This window comes from Lissotriton vulgaris, chromosome 9, assembly GCF_964263255.1.
Source record: "Lissotriton vulgaris chromosome 9, aLisVul1.2, whole genome shotgun sequence".
Taxonomy (NCBI): Eukaryota; Metazoa; Chordata; class Amphibia; order Caudata; family Salamandridae; genus Lissotriton; species Lissotriton vulgaris.
Window position 1 is genome coordinate 8,373,332 of NC_141697.1, and position 17,164 is coordinate 8,390,495.

Below are 17,164 nucleotides of genomic sequence, written 5' to 3' on the forward strand. Positions count from 1 at the left end.
AACTGCAGATTCTTATTGGTGCCCAGAAGTGAGCTACAGACTAGAAACTGTCTGCACTGTTTAGGCGCAATTGTAGGGCAGAAGGAGGCGCTGTCTTTCACATACAGAACATTTTCTATTGGATGGAAGCAAAATGCCAACATGCAGTTTAACTGATAAAACTCTATAGCGCACAAATACTAATGTGTGGAAACGTGATTTCGGCAAATATGCATCTATCATTTGACCATCACCAAATGAGGTGTGTTGATTATTTTGATCCTATTAAAACTCTGTTTCCAGCACACTTCTGAATTACAAACAAGTGGTCCATTTGTGGTTTCCGAAATGCTGATATGTTTTTAAACATTTGCATAGTACATTTGCAGATATTTAGAAGTTGTGTGTATCAAGCAAACTCACAGCGTACTGCCTTTGTTTTCCCCCCGCAAGAAAATTTGGGAACACATGGTGCATTCTACAACACATTTGTCATTATATATTGACTAGCTTACCCATCGCGCGTTGCTGCGATCCCCGAAGAAAGGAAATTCAAGAAAACTCGTTATGATAACATTCAATTTACATTGTGTCATTTTTAGTGAAACCTATTCATTTTAATATGGAAAACATTTCAAAGTGTCGTTTTAATTCTATTTATTTATTCGAGTGCTTGTGGATACACGATTTTTGTGTTTTTCCGTCTTGTGCGTACATCAGTATTCGAAAGATTATGAGGGCCCTGGGAGGCCGATAATTTTAAAAAAATTATGCCAGAAACCTTCGCAGGAGTGAACTCAACAACTTCCCAAAGTTTCATGGCGATCGGATGAATGGTGTAGTAATGCATAAAGGACAAACAGACAGACAGACAGACATACTTTCTTTTTTATATATATTGAATGCATTCGCTTCTAAAGCACAGTAAATGATGACTTTACTGTGCACCAGGATACGACAGTCTTTGATGGGGTCTTCAATAATTCCTTGCCTCTCTCTCTCATGTATCTCATTTGTTTTAAAGCACCTCTCATGCCAGTGTAGGGTTCCAGAGCACTTTAAATCTCACACACATTGAGGTTCCGTGCCGTGATAATTGTAAGTGGTGTTTTCGACTCGCACGAATATGGTCGAGTCTGGTATCTATGAACCGCAAATGACGAGTTTAGTAAGTATGCGCAGTTTCGCTGTGCTAACTTAAACCGTTCGTTTGTTATGTGGGTTTTTCATCTGTACCCACGGGTTCCATCTTAGATACGGCATCCATTTTGTCTCTTGCCCTCAAGTAGCCAGCGAACGGACGCTGTCCGCTTCGCGACCCTGGGAACTCCCAAGATATTTGCGGAAGACACATGTTCTTTGTAAGTGTCTTTATGACGAGGGGGATGATACTGTAAGGCAGATGGCCCCGCTCGAGGCTCATCTTGCCGTACCGGTTTATTGTCTCAGCCGTGCATCTCATTAGGCACGTCCCTTTGATGCCTGTATCTCGTGTTTCCCGATACCACCCCTTTTACACCCTTTTCGATCTCCCCACTGTCTCCGTCTTCCTCTGCACCTGTCCTTGTTCCTATTTCGATCTGTTTTACTGCCGATTGGAATGCACTAATGTTGGGAAGATGGGTTTTTACAGTTGGGAACCGCCAAATGTTTCCGCACTTATGTTCCGGACCTTATGGGTATCAAAGTGACCAAAGCGACCCCTCTGGGGGATAATGGTGGGAACCGGGTTGTAAACCTTTGTGTACCATGTTGTCTTATGGGTAAAAACTGTATAAAAGGAGCGATCCACAGAACCAATTTGAAGCAGTCTCCCCAAGTTGCACGAGTTGTACTTGTCGTGATATCTGTGTTCCCTGCAGCAAATAAACCTTGAATCTTTGACGCCGAAGGAAGTGTCCCGTGTCTCTGTCATTCGTACGCCGGAGCAGGTTACCCACGAAGGTTTCAGGTGTTGTGCCCTGGCACCGCTGGGTCTTAAAGAACCCAGTCCTTCAGTTGGCGCCCAACGTGGGGCTGCATCAGTGGTACCGGTCCAAGCCCGACGATCGTGAGGAACTTCGTGTGAAATCTCCGAGGGAAGGTGCACTCCGCTTCATCGATCCTGTTGTCGAAATAAGTGGCCCGAAGACTTTTCCCGCGAAGATTCCCGCCTCCTGACGGCTGCGACGGACTGCTGCCCTGACTGCAGACCTGTTTTGGCGCCTGGCGTAGACCTTGGTATAGCGAGACGATTGACGGGCCTTCCTGGTGACGCCATCGATCTTTGAGTTAAGTATTTGTGGGTCGCTCCCAGAGTTCTTGGTTGTTGACACTTTAGCGAGTGTCCTTGTTGTTAACGCTGTGTGAGTGTTTTTGTCGGTGACACTTTGCTAGCGTACTTTGTTGTGTTGTTTGACGACTGCAGCCGCCAAAAACCGAGGGTTTTGTTCTTTGCTGGGACTTGGTAAATCCCGTAACCCTTGAAGTTAGTGAAACTCGGCTAGTGTGCAAGATGCCTGGTCGCAGTACTTTGTTTAGTTGTTTCAGGCCTTGTGGTATGGATTCCCGACTGGAGGACTCGTGTCCGATACCTCCGGTTGGAACTCCCACTTATGAACTGTATAGCAAACATGGGCTAGGCCCGATTACTTTTAATGAATACTGGATCAAATATACGAAGAAAGATGGTGACCTTCGCTGGCCACCGCATGGTAGCTTCGAGGCCCCGATTTTGGATAATCTAGAGGTTAAATTGTTCGCGAAAAAGTCAAGGCCGGCCATGTTTGATGCCTTTCGGTTGTGGCGTAAAGAAGCCCGACAGAAAGAAATCAGACAGACTAAGCGAAATCAGAGAGATAGTGCTGGTACCATTGTAAAGAAAGCAGAGCAGTTCCAGCATGATAAGGAGGTTAGGGAAAAGGAAGTGTTTGACAGATTACAGCGTATGACTATAGATAAATGCTATCCTACTTTGCCTACGGAGCTGGAAAAGAAGGATGAGTCAGTTGAGGATCCTTTAATGTCCTATCTTATGAAATCACCACCTCCGTACGTACAGGGTACCACAGCTCCTGTGATTCCCCCTGTACCTGTTCCTGCACCTATTCTTCCTTTGCCTGTTCCTCAACCTGCACCCGTTCTTCCGACTGTTCCTGCTCCTCCGTCTGTTGCTATTCCTACTGCTCCTCCGCTTCCGCATACTCCTGCTCACGCTACTGCTCCTGCTCTGTTAACCCCTGCTGTTGTTTCTGTTTCTACTCCTTCACTTGTTAGTCCTGTGTCCTATACTTCTCCCTCTACTCGTAGTCGTAATTCTCCTCTTGCGGCTAGCTTCTTTCATTCACTCGGACCTGTTCTTGGGTCCGCTGGTTCAGATGGTCCTCAGAGGCGTAGTCAGCTTCCTGGTAATAGGGAACGTGCTTCGCTATACAATATGGCGATGGGTTGGATGACGCACCCCCTTAGAAATCCACCACGTGTTGTACTCGACACATTTTGTCAGTTCAATATACCAACCCAGAGATTTGTGTTCGAGGAAATGTGTAAGGTTCTTCGTGATCAGATATTGGCCGACGCGCCTGACGAGGTGCTGACCGCTTTGTCTGATCTACAGCTTCAGTTCTCGACTGGACTGATAGTGGACACCAATGTTCGACGTGCTGTTGAACGGTTATTATCTTTTCGTCCCACTCCTATACCTCAAGCCTTGTTTGTCGAGGATGTCGAAAGACAGACAGATGAGTCTGGTCAATTTCCTATGCGAGAAGTTCCACCGGTTTGGATACCAGCTGATCCTAATGCTCAACCCCCGGTATTGGCGCATTTCCAGAAAGTATGGATACATCTCCCATGGAAACGCTCGGAAGTGTTACAGGTGAAGCAATCTTTGCCTGATCCACGCAAAAATCCTACAGGGTATTATAAGGAATTATCGGAGCTCATAGATGCTACGGTAATGAATCTTGCCGATATCGATATGTTGTTCGGCAATGTCGTACCGCAACCGGTATGGGCTAAAATTCGCCATGAAAACCATCCAAATGAATTAGGTGGTGCTTGGGCTGCCATTGTAGCGGCAGATGCTGGACAAGCGGCTGCTACTAAACCCGACCAGTTGATTATTGACCTTCCTCAAAGAATTATAACGCTAATGAAAACTCTTATGCCAGCTTTGAAGGTGAACTGGGACAAATTGTCAGCTTGTAAACAGAAAAAGGACGAGAGTGTCTCCGACTTCTTTACGAGGTTTGAGGAGGCATTCATTGATCATAGTGGTCAGGATATGAGCACTGAGGGTGGTCAGAGGTTGTTCGTGGATAAATTTGTTTCAAACTTACTGCCCGATTTGAGCAATAAATTGAGGAATTCAGAAAGTGCATGGGCCGTTTCTACTTCAGCTCAGATATTGGCTACGGCACAATATTATGAGAACAGAGAGAAAGAAGAGAGCGACCGTGCTGATAAAAAGACTAAAGAGCTAAAAACTAAAGTGCTGCTTCAGCAAGCGTATCCCCCACGTTCAAATCAGAATAATTCACAACAGAATAGATCGCAACCGCAATCAAACCGATCTCAAACTCGTAATGACTCCTCTTCCCAAAGATCTTCGTTAGGGTACAATCAATGTGCTTATTGTAGACAAGAGGGTCACATAAAATTCAATTGTCCTGTTCTAAATGAATGTAATAGTGGTAACTCGTCTAGAGGAGGTCGGGGTGGTTCGCAGCAGGCACCACGTGGTAGAGGTCGCGGTACTCAGAACGATCGCTCAGATAACTCATCAAATTCCGATAATTGTTTCGATCAACGTGGATCGTCGCAAGGACGATCTGCGCAGTACAATGTAGACGATTATTACGTCGATCAGGGAACTGACGACAGTAATTACTAGGACAGCCAAAGACAAGGAGAGGGAGTGGTATCAGTTCCGGTTGATCAGAGAGGGCCTTACGTCGCAGTTGCTACATCGGGCGTCGTTGAGCCTTTTCTGTTGGACACTGGTGCAGCGAAAAGTTCCATTAAGCATTCGAAACTCCCTGGCGCACCTTTGTCTGGCTTAACAAATGTTTCCGTTGGATTCTCTGGCGCCCCCGTTAGCAATCCAGTTTCGCGCCCTTTGCCCCTTCAAATTGGGCCACGCGAGCTAGAAGCTCCGTTGATTCTAACCACGGGTTGTGGCGAAAATCTTTTGGGCCTGGATTTGCTTAAACGTTTGTATGCGACTTTGTATTGTTCTCCTGCGGGTGTGAAGCTTACGTTAGGAGAGAGGGTTGTCTCTCCCATGTACTTGTCCCTCGATAAGCTCCCACCGGAATTGAGTTCTCTTCCTGCGTCTTTGTGGGCAACGGGTCCAAACGATGTGGGCCTACTTGATATCTCACCATATGTTGTTCAGTTGAAATCTAATGTGCGATTGCCACGTATTCCCCAATATCGTATCTCCCTTGATGGTGAACGAGCACTGTTAGCGATCATTTATGATCTGATCGAGAAGGATGTCATTGAAGAGACTAGGGGAAACGTGTGTAACAGTCCTGTACTACCCATTCTCAAACGGACTGATCCTTCAAAACCCCCTGTTTATCGCTTTGTTATCGATTTACGGGAGGTGAATAAAATTGTGGTTCCTGTATTCCCCGTTGTGCCTGACATCACGGCGCTACTGACTCTGATTCCAGCTTCTGCATCGTGGTTTTCGGTGATTGACTTGAAAAATGCGTTTTTCAGCATCCCGATTGCCGAGGAGAGCAGAGACCTTTTCGGTTTCTCTCTTGGTGGACGCAGCTTCCGGTTCAAACGCGCTCCTCAGGGCTACTGTGAAAGTCCATTGATTTACAGTCAAGCCTTGAAGGGTCAACTGGATGCGTTTAGGTTGCCGGCTGGTGCGGCTTTAATCCAATACGTCGACGACCTATTGGTAGCTGCTGATACTCAGGACATTTGCAAAATTGCTACGGTGTCGCTGCTGCAACATCTCTGTGAGTTAAATCACAAGGTGTCACCTACTAAACTCCAATATTGTTGTCAAGAAGTAACCTATCTAGGTCACTTATTGTCAAAGGAGGGAAGGAGGTTGACCCCAGAGAGAATTGCAGCAATTGCGCGCATGGCTGTGCCAACAACCCAAAGAGATGTGCGTGCCTTTCTAGGTATCACGTCGTACTGCAGGCAATGGATTCCAAATTTTTCATTGCTAGCGAAACCATTAGTGGCTCTTACGTGCAAGGATGTTTCGACTCCTTTACCATGGACGGACGAATGTCAGAAAAGTTTTTCTGAACTGCGTGACTCATTATGTTCGGCTCCTGTGTTAGGTACTCCCGACTATAGCAAGCCGTTTACATTATATGTTCACGAGAGAGAAGGTTGTGCTTTGAGTGTCTTAACGCAACCTTTTGGTGGTAAGCAACGTCCATGTGCATATTTTTCCTCGACCTTGGACCCGGTAGCTAGAGCATTGCCGAGTTGTTTACGAGCAACAGCGGCAGCCGCGGTCTCCATCCGACAATCAGCAGGACTGGTCATGGATAATATGCTTACGGTGATGGTTCCACATGCAGTCGATACCCTTTTGAATCGGATGAAAACTCAGCACTTGACGAGTGCGAGGTTGTCTGGGTACGAGTTGACGCTGTTGGCAAGCCACATTCAAATAAAACGTTGTAATGTTCTGAACCCGGCAACTTTGTTACCAATTAGCACAGAGTCAAATGAAGTAGCAGAACATGATTGTTACTTGAGGACCGAAGAAGAAACAAAAGGTCGAGTGGACCTTAAAAATACCCCATTGGACGATCCGGATGGTACATTGTATGTGGATGGGTCATGCTTTAAGCTGCCGAATGGCGATGTGACTACTGCTTATGCTGTGGTAACGTTGAATACTGTTGTTGAGACTGCAAGATTAAATCAGAATTCTGCCCAAGCTGCAGAGCTGATTACTCTTACTAGAGTGTGTGTGTTAGCGAAAGGGAAATGTGTGAATGTGTTTACCGACAGCCAATATGCGTTTGGCGTCGCACATAGTTTTGGACGATTGTGGAGAGAGAGAGGTTTCTTGACGTCGCATGGTACGAAGATTCAGCATGGCCAGCTTGTGAATGATCTCTTGGATGCCCTGACGTTGCCTAAGCAAGTTGCGATTGTTAAATGTAGTGCGCATCGTAAGGTGACGGATGATGTTGGTCGTGGTAATGCGTTTGCGGTCGAGACTGCTAAGGAGACTGCCCGGAACCTTAGCACTCGAATGTATGTGACGAGTTCGGTTAGGTGGCCTACAGAATCGAGTATGTGTGAGGATACTATCGAGAGTGTGAAAGCAATTCAGAGTGAAGCCACCGACACTGAAAAGACGAAGTGGAAAGAAAGTACGGGAAAGTTGGATGCGAATGGTTGTTGGATTGATTTGTCTGATCAGAAAAGATGGATGTTACCGGATGCGTATGTGCTGGCCGTTGTGACTATGGCGCATGGGTTAGCACATATTAGCGCGAAAGGTATTTGCAAATTGTTGTCCCCTGTGTGGAAGAATGATGGTATCACGAAATGTGCTGAACGTCTGGTGAAGAATTGTATGGTGTGTATGATGTACAATCCTGGCAAAGGAACCCCAACTCCTCCTGGCAGTTTTGCTCCCCCTTCATGCCCCTTTGAGGTGATTCAATTGGACTTCATCCATATGGAGCGATGCAATAACCTGAAATACGTTTTAGTCGTGGTTTGCGCATTCTCCCGATGGATCGAGGCTTATCCTCTCAAAGACAATACTGCTTTGTCTACTGCGAAAATCCTACTGAAGGAATACTTTCCTCGGTATGGAATGCCTAGAGTCGTGTGGTCAGATAACGGAAGTGAGTTTGTGGGTAGTGTGATGAAGAGTGTGTGTAAGGGCCTTGGAATTAATCAGAAATTCCACAGCGCCAATCATCCCCAGTCAGCTGGTTTGGTTGAGGGGTATAATGGCACCCTTAAACTAAAGCTAGCGAAGATTCAGGCTACGACTGGTCTTTCGTGGCCTGACGCTTTACCTTTAGCATTACTGTCAACTAGGGCGACTGTACACTCCCGAGTAGGGCTTAGCCCCTATGAGATAGTGTTCGGTCGTCCTGCGAATGTGTGGGGGGTTCCTAGGCCAGGTATTTTCTGTGATCTTGAGTACCCAATGTTGATCGATTATTTTCATGACTTGACTGCTAAACTGAGGTTAATTCACCAACAGGTTCACGAAGCATTGCCGACGCAGACGGAGGGTCCAGGCCACCAGCTCCAGCCCGGAGATTGGGTGGTGACGCGGAACTTTTCGCGCAAGAACAATTTGGACCCGAGGTTTACTGGACCCTATCAGGTCCTCCTTGCCACGAGAACTGCAGTTCGTCTTGAGGGGCGGAAGAATTGGGTGCACACCACCCACACCAAGAAAGTCCCCATCCCGTTGCCAGCAGACTCGTGGGTGAGGAAAGGCATTGCATCAACTGAAACCGAAGGATTGCCGGCGTTTGTACCTTTTAGCGACGCACCACCTGTCGGAGAATCCTCAGTGCAGCAGAGAGACACTGTTGAACAATTGTCAGCAAAAGACTCAAGACCAAAACACTCAGCTGATCAACAGGACGCTGCCCCTTCAACGGATCCTTTGTTCGACGAACAGACACGTCCTGGGAAGACTCAATACTTTTTGCGATCTAGCACTAAAGGCTAATAAAAGATCCTGCTTTGCTGTATTGATAATTGCATTATCCCGTTTTCCACGATCAGTTTGAACATTCGTACCACTGTAATTGTTTTGTATATATTCATTGAGCTCTATTTCTTACACTTTTTGCTTTCACAGCTGAGAGATATTGTTTTGCATACATATATATATATTGTGCATTGAAGGCCGTAGGGCCGCGCGCGTACTTCCTTCTGGATAGTAGGTTTTGACGCTAGGTTAAAGGCCGTCGGTTCCTGGGAACTCCTAGGGATTGACTATTGCTACACAGAACGAAGTGCGTCAAGAAACGTTGCGGACGGTTGTAGGGAATGGCATTCTCGAAGCTGAATGATTTGGAAGGAGCTCAGGCTCATAGATTCAAGCTGCAGCAATTCAGTCGCACCAAATGTTTCATATTCCAACTATTTGTATTGTTTTTGACTGCTTCTGCATTATTGGCGGGTGGGGTGTATTACACGATGTCTTACTTCTTACCTTCTGCTACACCCACTCCTACTCCTGATCCTAAACTTACCTCCACTGTTTCTCCTCATTCCTTTCATATGTTACCCGAACACGAACAGGCTAGACGTGTAGAATTCCGCAACAATTCCTTTATTCAGCTCCTTCATCAGCATCAGTTAGTGGTTAACACTACTAATTGTTGGGTGTGTGGGTTGATGCCACATACTACGGATAAGGGAATTCCATATCTGGTGTTACCGTATAGTTCCCAAGGGTCTGCTCGAGCATTTCAGACAATGTTTCGAAGCGCACTGGGTTTCCACCCCATTCGAGAACCACGTTCTCCCTACTCTGGTCCTACCTCGTATCAAAAACCTTTGTCGATAGCAATAGAGGATTTAGATAGTGATATCTACGATCCCTCGCTTATTCCCGAAGAAGAGGTACAAGCCTATAGGGTCCTAAGTAGAGGTGAATATAGTGTGTTTACCAGTGAAAAGCAGCTTAAAAGCTCGCCTCCAATATGGGTCGTACCCCACACTGGTAATCTTTGTCTTATGGGTCGTGGCCGAAGATCGCAAGCCCGACTTGGAGCGAGTGCTTGCACTGAAAATTACATTCTGCCGATGTTCTCGTCCCCTGTGTTTCTGGCTGCCAAGGGTACATACTTTATCTGTTATGATCGTGCATACGCATGGCTGCCCGCTGACTTCATGGGCTCATGCTTCATTGCAAATCTGTTGCCTCCGACGTTCACTGTAGATGCCGATTATCAAAAGACTAGAGTTGTGCGAGGTGTAATTAGCGAAGAGGATACTGCCGGTCAAGAGGCAGGAGACTTTTTCAAGGGTTTCCTCCCGTTTTGGGGACCTATGGTTAATAGTAGGAACCTGAGACAGTTGACTCGAGTGGTAGAATCGACAGCTAATATTACAGCCAGTGCCCTTGGTAATATCACCACAGAACTTCAGGCGGAGAGACTTATGACATTACAAAACCGTATGGTTTTAGATGTCATCTTAGCAGATCGAGGTGGGGTATGTAAGGTGATCCATTCGAGCTGCTGCATTTTCATTCCAGATAACGCTCCAACTGTTTATCAAGCCATCTCGAGGTTGCATAAGATCTCCGAATCCATACACGTGGATGTAGGGGATTGGACGCTACTTGGGTGGTTTTGGGACCTGATGTCGACTTGGGGTTGGAAGTTTCTGATGATCATCGGAGTCGTTGTGGTGTTCCTGTTCACGTGTTGCCTTTGTGTGCAGTGCGGTCCTGCCTTATGTGGCCTCTGTGCTACAACGTGTATGAGACAGCCACCTGTTACCAAGGGGACTCGGTTGGACAGAGCTATGCTACAGCAACATCTCGATGGTCTGATGAATATCGAATATGATTCCGACTAGTGCTTGCCTACATGAGGGCAAAAGGAGCGTCTGAGGTTCCGTGCCGTGATAATTGTAAGTGGTGTTTTCGACTCGCACGAATATGGTCGAGTCTGGTATCTATGAACCGCAAATGACGAGTTTAGTAAGTATGCGCAGTTTCGCTGTGCTAACTTAAACCGTTCGTTTGTTATGTGGGTTTTTCATCTGTACCCACGGGTTCCATCTTAGATACGGCATCCATTTTGTCTCTTGCCCTCAAGTAGCCAGCGAACGGACGCTGTCCGCTTCGCGACCCTGGGAACTCCCAAGATATTTGCGGAAGACACATGTTCTTTGTAAGTGTCTTTATGACGAGGGGGATGATACTGTAAGGCAGATGGCCCCGCTCGAGGCTCATCTTGCCGTACCGGTTTATTGTCTCAGCCGTGCATCTCATTAGGCACGTCCCTTTGATGCCTGTATCTCGTGTTTCCCGATACCTCCCCTTTTACACCCTTTTCGATCTCCCCACTGTCTCCGTCTTCCTCTGCACCTGTCCTTGTTCCTATTTCGATCTGTTTTACTGCCGATTGGAATGCACTAATGTTGGGAAGATGGGTTTTTACAGTTGGGAACCGCCAAATGTTTCCGCACTTATGTTCCGGACCTTATGTGTATCAAAGTGACCAAAGCGACCCCTCTGGGGGATAATGGTGGGAACCGGGTTGTAAACCTTTGTGTACCATGTTGTCTTATGGGTAAAAACTGTATAAAAGGAGCGATCCACAGAACCAATTTGAAGCAGTCTCCCCAAGTTGCACGAGTTGTACTTGTCGTGATATCTGTGTTCCCTGCAGCAAATAAACCTTGAATCTTTGACGCCGAAGGAAGTGTCCCGTGTCTCTGTCATTCGTACGCCGGAGCAGGTTACCCACGAAGGTTTCAGGTGTTGTGCCCTGGCACCGCTGGGTCTTAAAGAACCCAGTCCTTCAACATACAGGGACAATGAATCATATATGTCTAAATCCGTGTATAGAAAATGTTACATAAGGCAACGGGGACTCCACGGTGAAGGAGGCACGTCACCCACACTGGCAGGCATTTTGTAAAAGCGCTTGGTCTGAAGACGCTTAAACTCAGGTTTCAGAACATAACACAGTAGTAAGCATTGACTTTAATGATAGGAATGTGTTTCTACCCAAACAAACCTTTTTAGCAACATCAGGTTAATAGAAAACTAGGAAGAAAACCTAACTTTGTGACCTGCACCATGCAGCCTGGATGCACTTTTTGATGGCAGTTCCCAGCTCACTGTCTAGATTACATCTGTAACTTATGAACTGCACAGTAACAAAAGAATCTCAGTGACAAAAGCAGTGACCCACTGAGCTCTGAGCATAAAATACTGTTGCATGGTACACATTCTGTGCAGCAGGCATATAAACCCACTGTGTGGCCTTAGATGATTCAAAACTGCCACTAAACAGCACTCCTATCTCTCTCCAGCAGGTACATTTGTCACCAGAGTTAGAGTGACACTTTTATTGTTGCCTGTAAATTGCTGGTTATGGAAGGTACTCTGCAGTGCCAGCCCCCAGTAACAAACCTGCCCCCCTTACCATACCAGGGAAATGCCTGATGTGGGTACGGCCAGTCCGGCCTTGCTACCACCCTCCAATGGTGCCCCTCATCTTCACTTAGACCCTCATGTGTTTTTTAATTACTTTTATAGTGCTACTCATCCGAAGTATGTACAGCAGGGTGTCAGAGTGTGTTACATCACAGACATTTTATAGAGAGAGAATGACTCATAAATGTGAAAGTCAATGTATAGGAAATGTTACTGAGGTTACAGATGTACGAGTCAGATTTCATCCATACTGGTAGGCTGGCGTTGCTCCTGCGGGGCCAAAGGGGCAGTTGCGCCGGCACGAAGGGCCCGATTCACAGAACTAACTTAAGACAAAATCCTAAACTTACTACAGTTTTGGTATTCACAGAAGGCACTTGCTCATTTTAGTATGCACAGAAGGCACTTATTCATCAATGAGTAAGTGCCTTCTGTGAATATCAAAATGAGTAAGTGCCTTCTGTGAATACCAAAATTATTAGTAAGTTTAGGATTTTCTCTTAAGTTAATTCCGTAACTCGGGCCCAATATTCTTAGAGTTGCCAAATTTGAAAAGAAAAACAATTTGTGGTTAAAGGGACTCGTCATGTCGGTGCTGTTGCCTGCAGGCGCAGGTTATGTTGTCTTGCCCCCCCTTTCCCCACAGAAGGGTTGCAAGGAGCCATGCCCTCATGCATCTCTCATGGCCTCGAGACAGGTGGTGGGCTGCTGGCACTGTTTCCTGTGGCCTGGTGGCCCGGTGAGCAGCGGCCCAACAGTGATACATCTCTTGGGGTACCACTGCACCATACAAAGAGTTCGTTTCTGCTTTTTGACAGGCAGAAGGAGGATTTCAAGCAGAGTTCCTTGCTGCCTGATGTCATGTGTCGGTTTGTGATGACGGGTTGAGTCACCGAGGGTGTGGCAGACAATTATTCTTTCATTCGTCATTCAGTATTTCACCATTCATTCTGTTCTTCCATCTATGTACCCATCCGTTTCAAAACCTATTCAACCATTTCCAAACCTATCCATCATCTAGCCTTCCATCCATCATTTTACTCATCCATCCCTCCATCCACCCTTTCACTCACCCATCCATCCATCTTTTCAACCCATCCATCCTTTCACTAATCCATCTAAACTTCCACCCATCCATGCATTCACTCATCCATCCAACCATTTACTCTTTCACCCATCCAGCCATCCATGTGCATACTTATCCATTCATTCATCCAGTCACTCATCTGCCCATTTGTCCATCCATTCACAATTTCGCTCATCCATCCTTTCTTCCAACTCTTCATTCTCCTTTTCCTCATCTATGCATTCTTTCAGTCATCCATCCTTACATCCTTCTTTTCTCTCATCCATGCACCCATTCGCCATCAATCCTATTAATCATTCATCCACAATTTCCCTCATCCATCCATCCTCGCTTTCTCTCTAATTCCCCCATGCACCCACCCACCCATCCACTCATGAATCATTCCATTGACTTTATCACTCCTCCATCCTTTCACTTATCCATCCATCCTTTGTCTCATACATCTAACCTTTCACTCACTCATCCTTCCTTACTTCTACCTTTCACTCATTCGTCCATCCATTCACCCTTTCACTTTTCAATTCATAGATCCATCCATCATTTCACTCATCCATCCACCCATTCACTCACCCATCATCCAACATTTCACTCATCTATGCATTCCTTTTACTCATCCATCCACCCTTTACCCAACCATCCACCCTTTTAGTCATCCATCCACCCTATTACCCATCCATCCACCCTTTTACCCATACATCCACCTTTCCACCCATACATTCACCATTCCACCTATACATCTATCTGTTTACCTTTTATCTCATTCATCCTTCCACTCACTCCCTCATCCACTCATACATTCTCTCATTAACCATCCATTCACCCTTTCACTCATCCATTCATCCTTTCACTAATCCATCCAGCCATTCACCCATTCCTTCACTTACTTACTCACCCACCTTTTCACATTATGAGCTGAGCCTTTGTCTACTGAGTTGCAGACAGAAGAGGCCCATCAAGAACTTCACCCTCGCTGTAGTTCCTAAAGCAAGGGGTGGGGGAGGGTTCACTATGCCTCTGTACACCGGCAATCTGAAAACTTGGAAGCCGTGAGTCATGCATGATGCCGGGCCTGAGGTGACTGTGAAATGGGGTTGTTTCCAGGGCTTTAAGTGGGTTAAAAAACTTGAGGGCTCTCCAAACGGCATGCCCGATGTAATCAAGGGCGTGAATTAACACACAGTAGCTAAAAATCTGTGCTTAGCATAGTGTGCTGCCCGACTGGTTTTCTGCTACTTCTGTTATTGCATACATAAATATATATATAATACATAACACCTACAACAAGCCAGGACTATTGGCTTTGTCAATGGTTGTTAGTTGCAACTAACCCTGGACGAAGGACTTCGCTACGCCCACGGAGTGGGCATAGTGTTTCCTACTTCGCCCTTTGCAAAGTAGGCGTAGCAGGCAACACTACGCCCACTCCATGGGCATAGCGAAGTTGCCCGCCACCCGCCTCCCTCCCGCCCTCTCCTACATACCGAATTTTAGTAAATGCGCAAAGAAAAGTAAATAAAATGCACTTACCTTGTCCGCTACGTCCCGGGGCTCCCTCTGCTCGTTCACAGCGCCGTCTTGATGAGAAATGCCCGTGCATGCGCATTGGTTATTAATACGGCGCCGTGAACGAGGTATGTAGGGGAGGGAGGCATGCGGCTCGTAGTGGGGCTACGCGAAGTACGTAGGTGGGCATAGTTTCTCGCCCACTTTGCGTAGCTTCGCGTAGCCCCACTACGCATACTACGCCCAGGGTTAGTTGCAACAAATAAAAAACTGCAATTATGGCTTTGAAACTGTTTCAGTTCTAAAATTATGAGACTGTGAAAGAACTATAACCCCTTCTTTTTAAAGTCTTTCCCTGACTTCTTTTTATGAACTGGATTGTGCACATTTCTTCCCCCTGGTGAGGTGCAACATTTTTGTTTAGTACTGTTAAAGCAGAATGCCCTGCCCTAGACTGAGGCAGGAGGAGGCCTCCACATGCTTTAACAGCCCGGACTGCCCCATTGTCATTCTGAATGTGACAATCAGCCGGCTGACTGAATGACAGTGGGCGGGTGGGGCTGCTCTTGTGCCCAGAGGATGAGTGTGAGGCACCACATCAGGGGGATGAGGGTTCTCACAGGGTTACAGCGCTGTTCCCCAATGCCCAAAATTACAGACAAATGGTGTCCGTAAAAGGGATCAACACGGACAACAGACGTGTGGTATAAATCACAGACGGGCGTGAAATTTACGCACGGTTGGCCATCCTACCTCTTGGGCTGCCCAAAACAGTCATGCACACTCCCCTGTTCTCTATGCAGGCTGCATTACAGCCTGAATAGAGAACATGCCCACCCTACAGCTCCTGGCTGAGGGCCGTGTCACAGTGCTCAGACCAATCACAACACTCTACTGGAGCACTGTGATTGGCTTAGGTGTGGGAGCCTGGCTGCCTGCTTCCTGACCTGGGCTTGGACATAGGTGAGCAGGAGAGAAGACGCGGGACCAGGCGGCAGCAAGCTACGTTTTATTTTTGTTTTGTTTTTGCAGCCCTCAAGCCCCACACTCGCACCTGCCTCCCCCGCCCGCGAACAGTTGCGGCCAATCCCTGGGGAAAGAAGAAGGTCCCTCTGAGCCTGGGGTGGACAGTGAGAGGCAGGAGGTAAAGAGAAACAACACACTTACCTCAACCCACTCTGACGAGCCAGTGAGACCATATTCTTCTGCGCCCCAGCTACAGAACAGGATGGATCGACGTGGCCTCCAACCTGGGGAGAGAAAGAGAGGGAGCTATGAGGAAGAGAGACTGAAGGAGAGAGGGATAGAGGGAGCGAGAGAGAGGAGAGAGGAGAGAGGAGAGAGGAGAGAGGAGAGAGAGGGAGAGAGAGGGAGCATTGAGAGCAGGCCCGTATTGGCCGTAGCGGGCACCAGGCAAACCCCCGATGCGGCGCACGGGTGGGGGCCGGTTTTCTGTCCCTGGGGGCCGTTTTTGTTACAGGGCCGTTTTTGCAAAAATCGTCTCCATAACAAAATCGGCCAAAAGCCGGCCCCGGCAAAGAGCTCGGCGGCACCCCCAACCTGCCAACCCACCCCCCCCCCCCCCCCCCACCCCGCAGGGGGGGGGGGGGGGAGACGGGCTGAGCACTTTGCCAAGGCCGGTTTTGGTTCCCAGTCAGTCCCTGATTCAGAGCAATGAGAGAGAGAGAGAGAGAGAGAGAGAGAGACAGAGAGACAGAGAGAGAGAGAGACACAGAGAGAGAGAGAGAGAGAGAGAGAGAGAGTGAGTGAGAGAGAGAGAGAGAGAGAGAGGGAGAAGAGAGAGAGAAGTGAGAGAGAGAGAAGTGAGAGAGAGAGAAGTGAGAGAGAGAGAGAGAGAGGGAGAGAGAGAGGGAGAGAGAGAGAAAGAGGGAGAGAGAGAGAGGAGAGAGAGAGAGGAGAGAGAGGGAGAGAGAGGGAGCATTGAGAGCAGTGAGAGGAGAGAGAAAGACAGAGTGAGAGAGAGACTCAGTTAGATAGAGAGAGAGGGTGAGAGAGTGAAATAGAGGGGGAGAGAGTGAGGGAGGGGACAGGCAGGGAGAGGGAGGGAGAGAGAGTGAGGGAGGGGACAGGCAGGGAGAGGGAGGGAGAGAGAGTGAGGGAGGGGATAAGCAGGGAGATAGATGGAGAGAGAGTGAGGGAAAGGACAGGCAGTGAGATAGAGGGAGAGAGAGTGAGGCAGGGAGATAGATGGAGAGGGAGTGAGGGAAAGGACAGGCAGTGAGATAGAGGGGGAGAGAGTGAGGGAGGAGACAGGCAGGGAGATAGAGGGAGAGAGAGTGAGGGAGGGGACGAGCAGGGAGATAAAGGGAGAGAGTGAGGGAAGGGAAAGGCAGGGAGATGGAAGGAGAGAGAGTGAGGGAGGGGACGGGCAAGGAGAGGGAGGGGGAGAGAGTAAGTGAGGGGACGGGCAGGGAGAGGGAGGGAGAGAGAGTGAGGGA

At 47.6% G+C, this 17,164-nt stretch overlaps 1 protein-coding gene across 1 annotated transcript in view; it reads right to left on the reverse strand.

Annotated features, from left to right (window-relative positions):
• The window catches only part of LOC147689525 (glutamate carboxypeptidase 2-like), a 442,929-nt gene that overhangs the window by 282,752 nt on the left and 143,013 nt on the right, over nt 1-17,164 (reverse strand). The window contains exon 10 of the mRNA XM_086936914.1: nt 15,873-15,955. Coding sequence (XP_086793040.1) covers nt 15,873-15,955 — 83 coding nt within the window. The remainder of the gene's footprint in view (nt 1-15,872; nt 15,956-17,164) is intronic.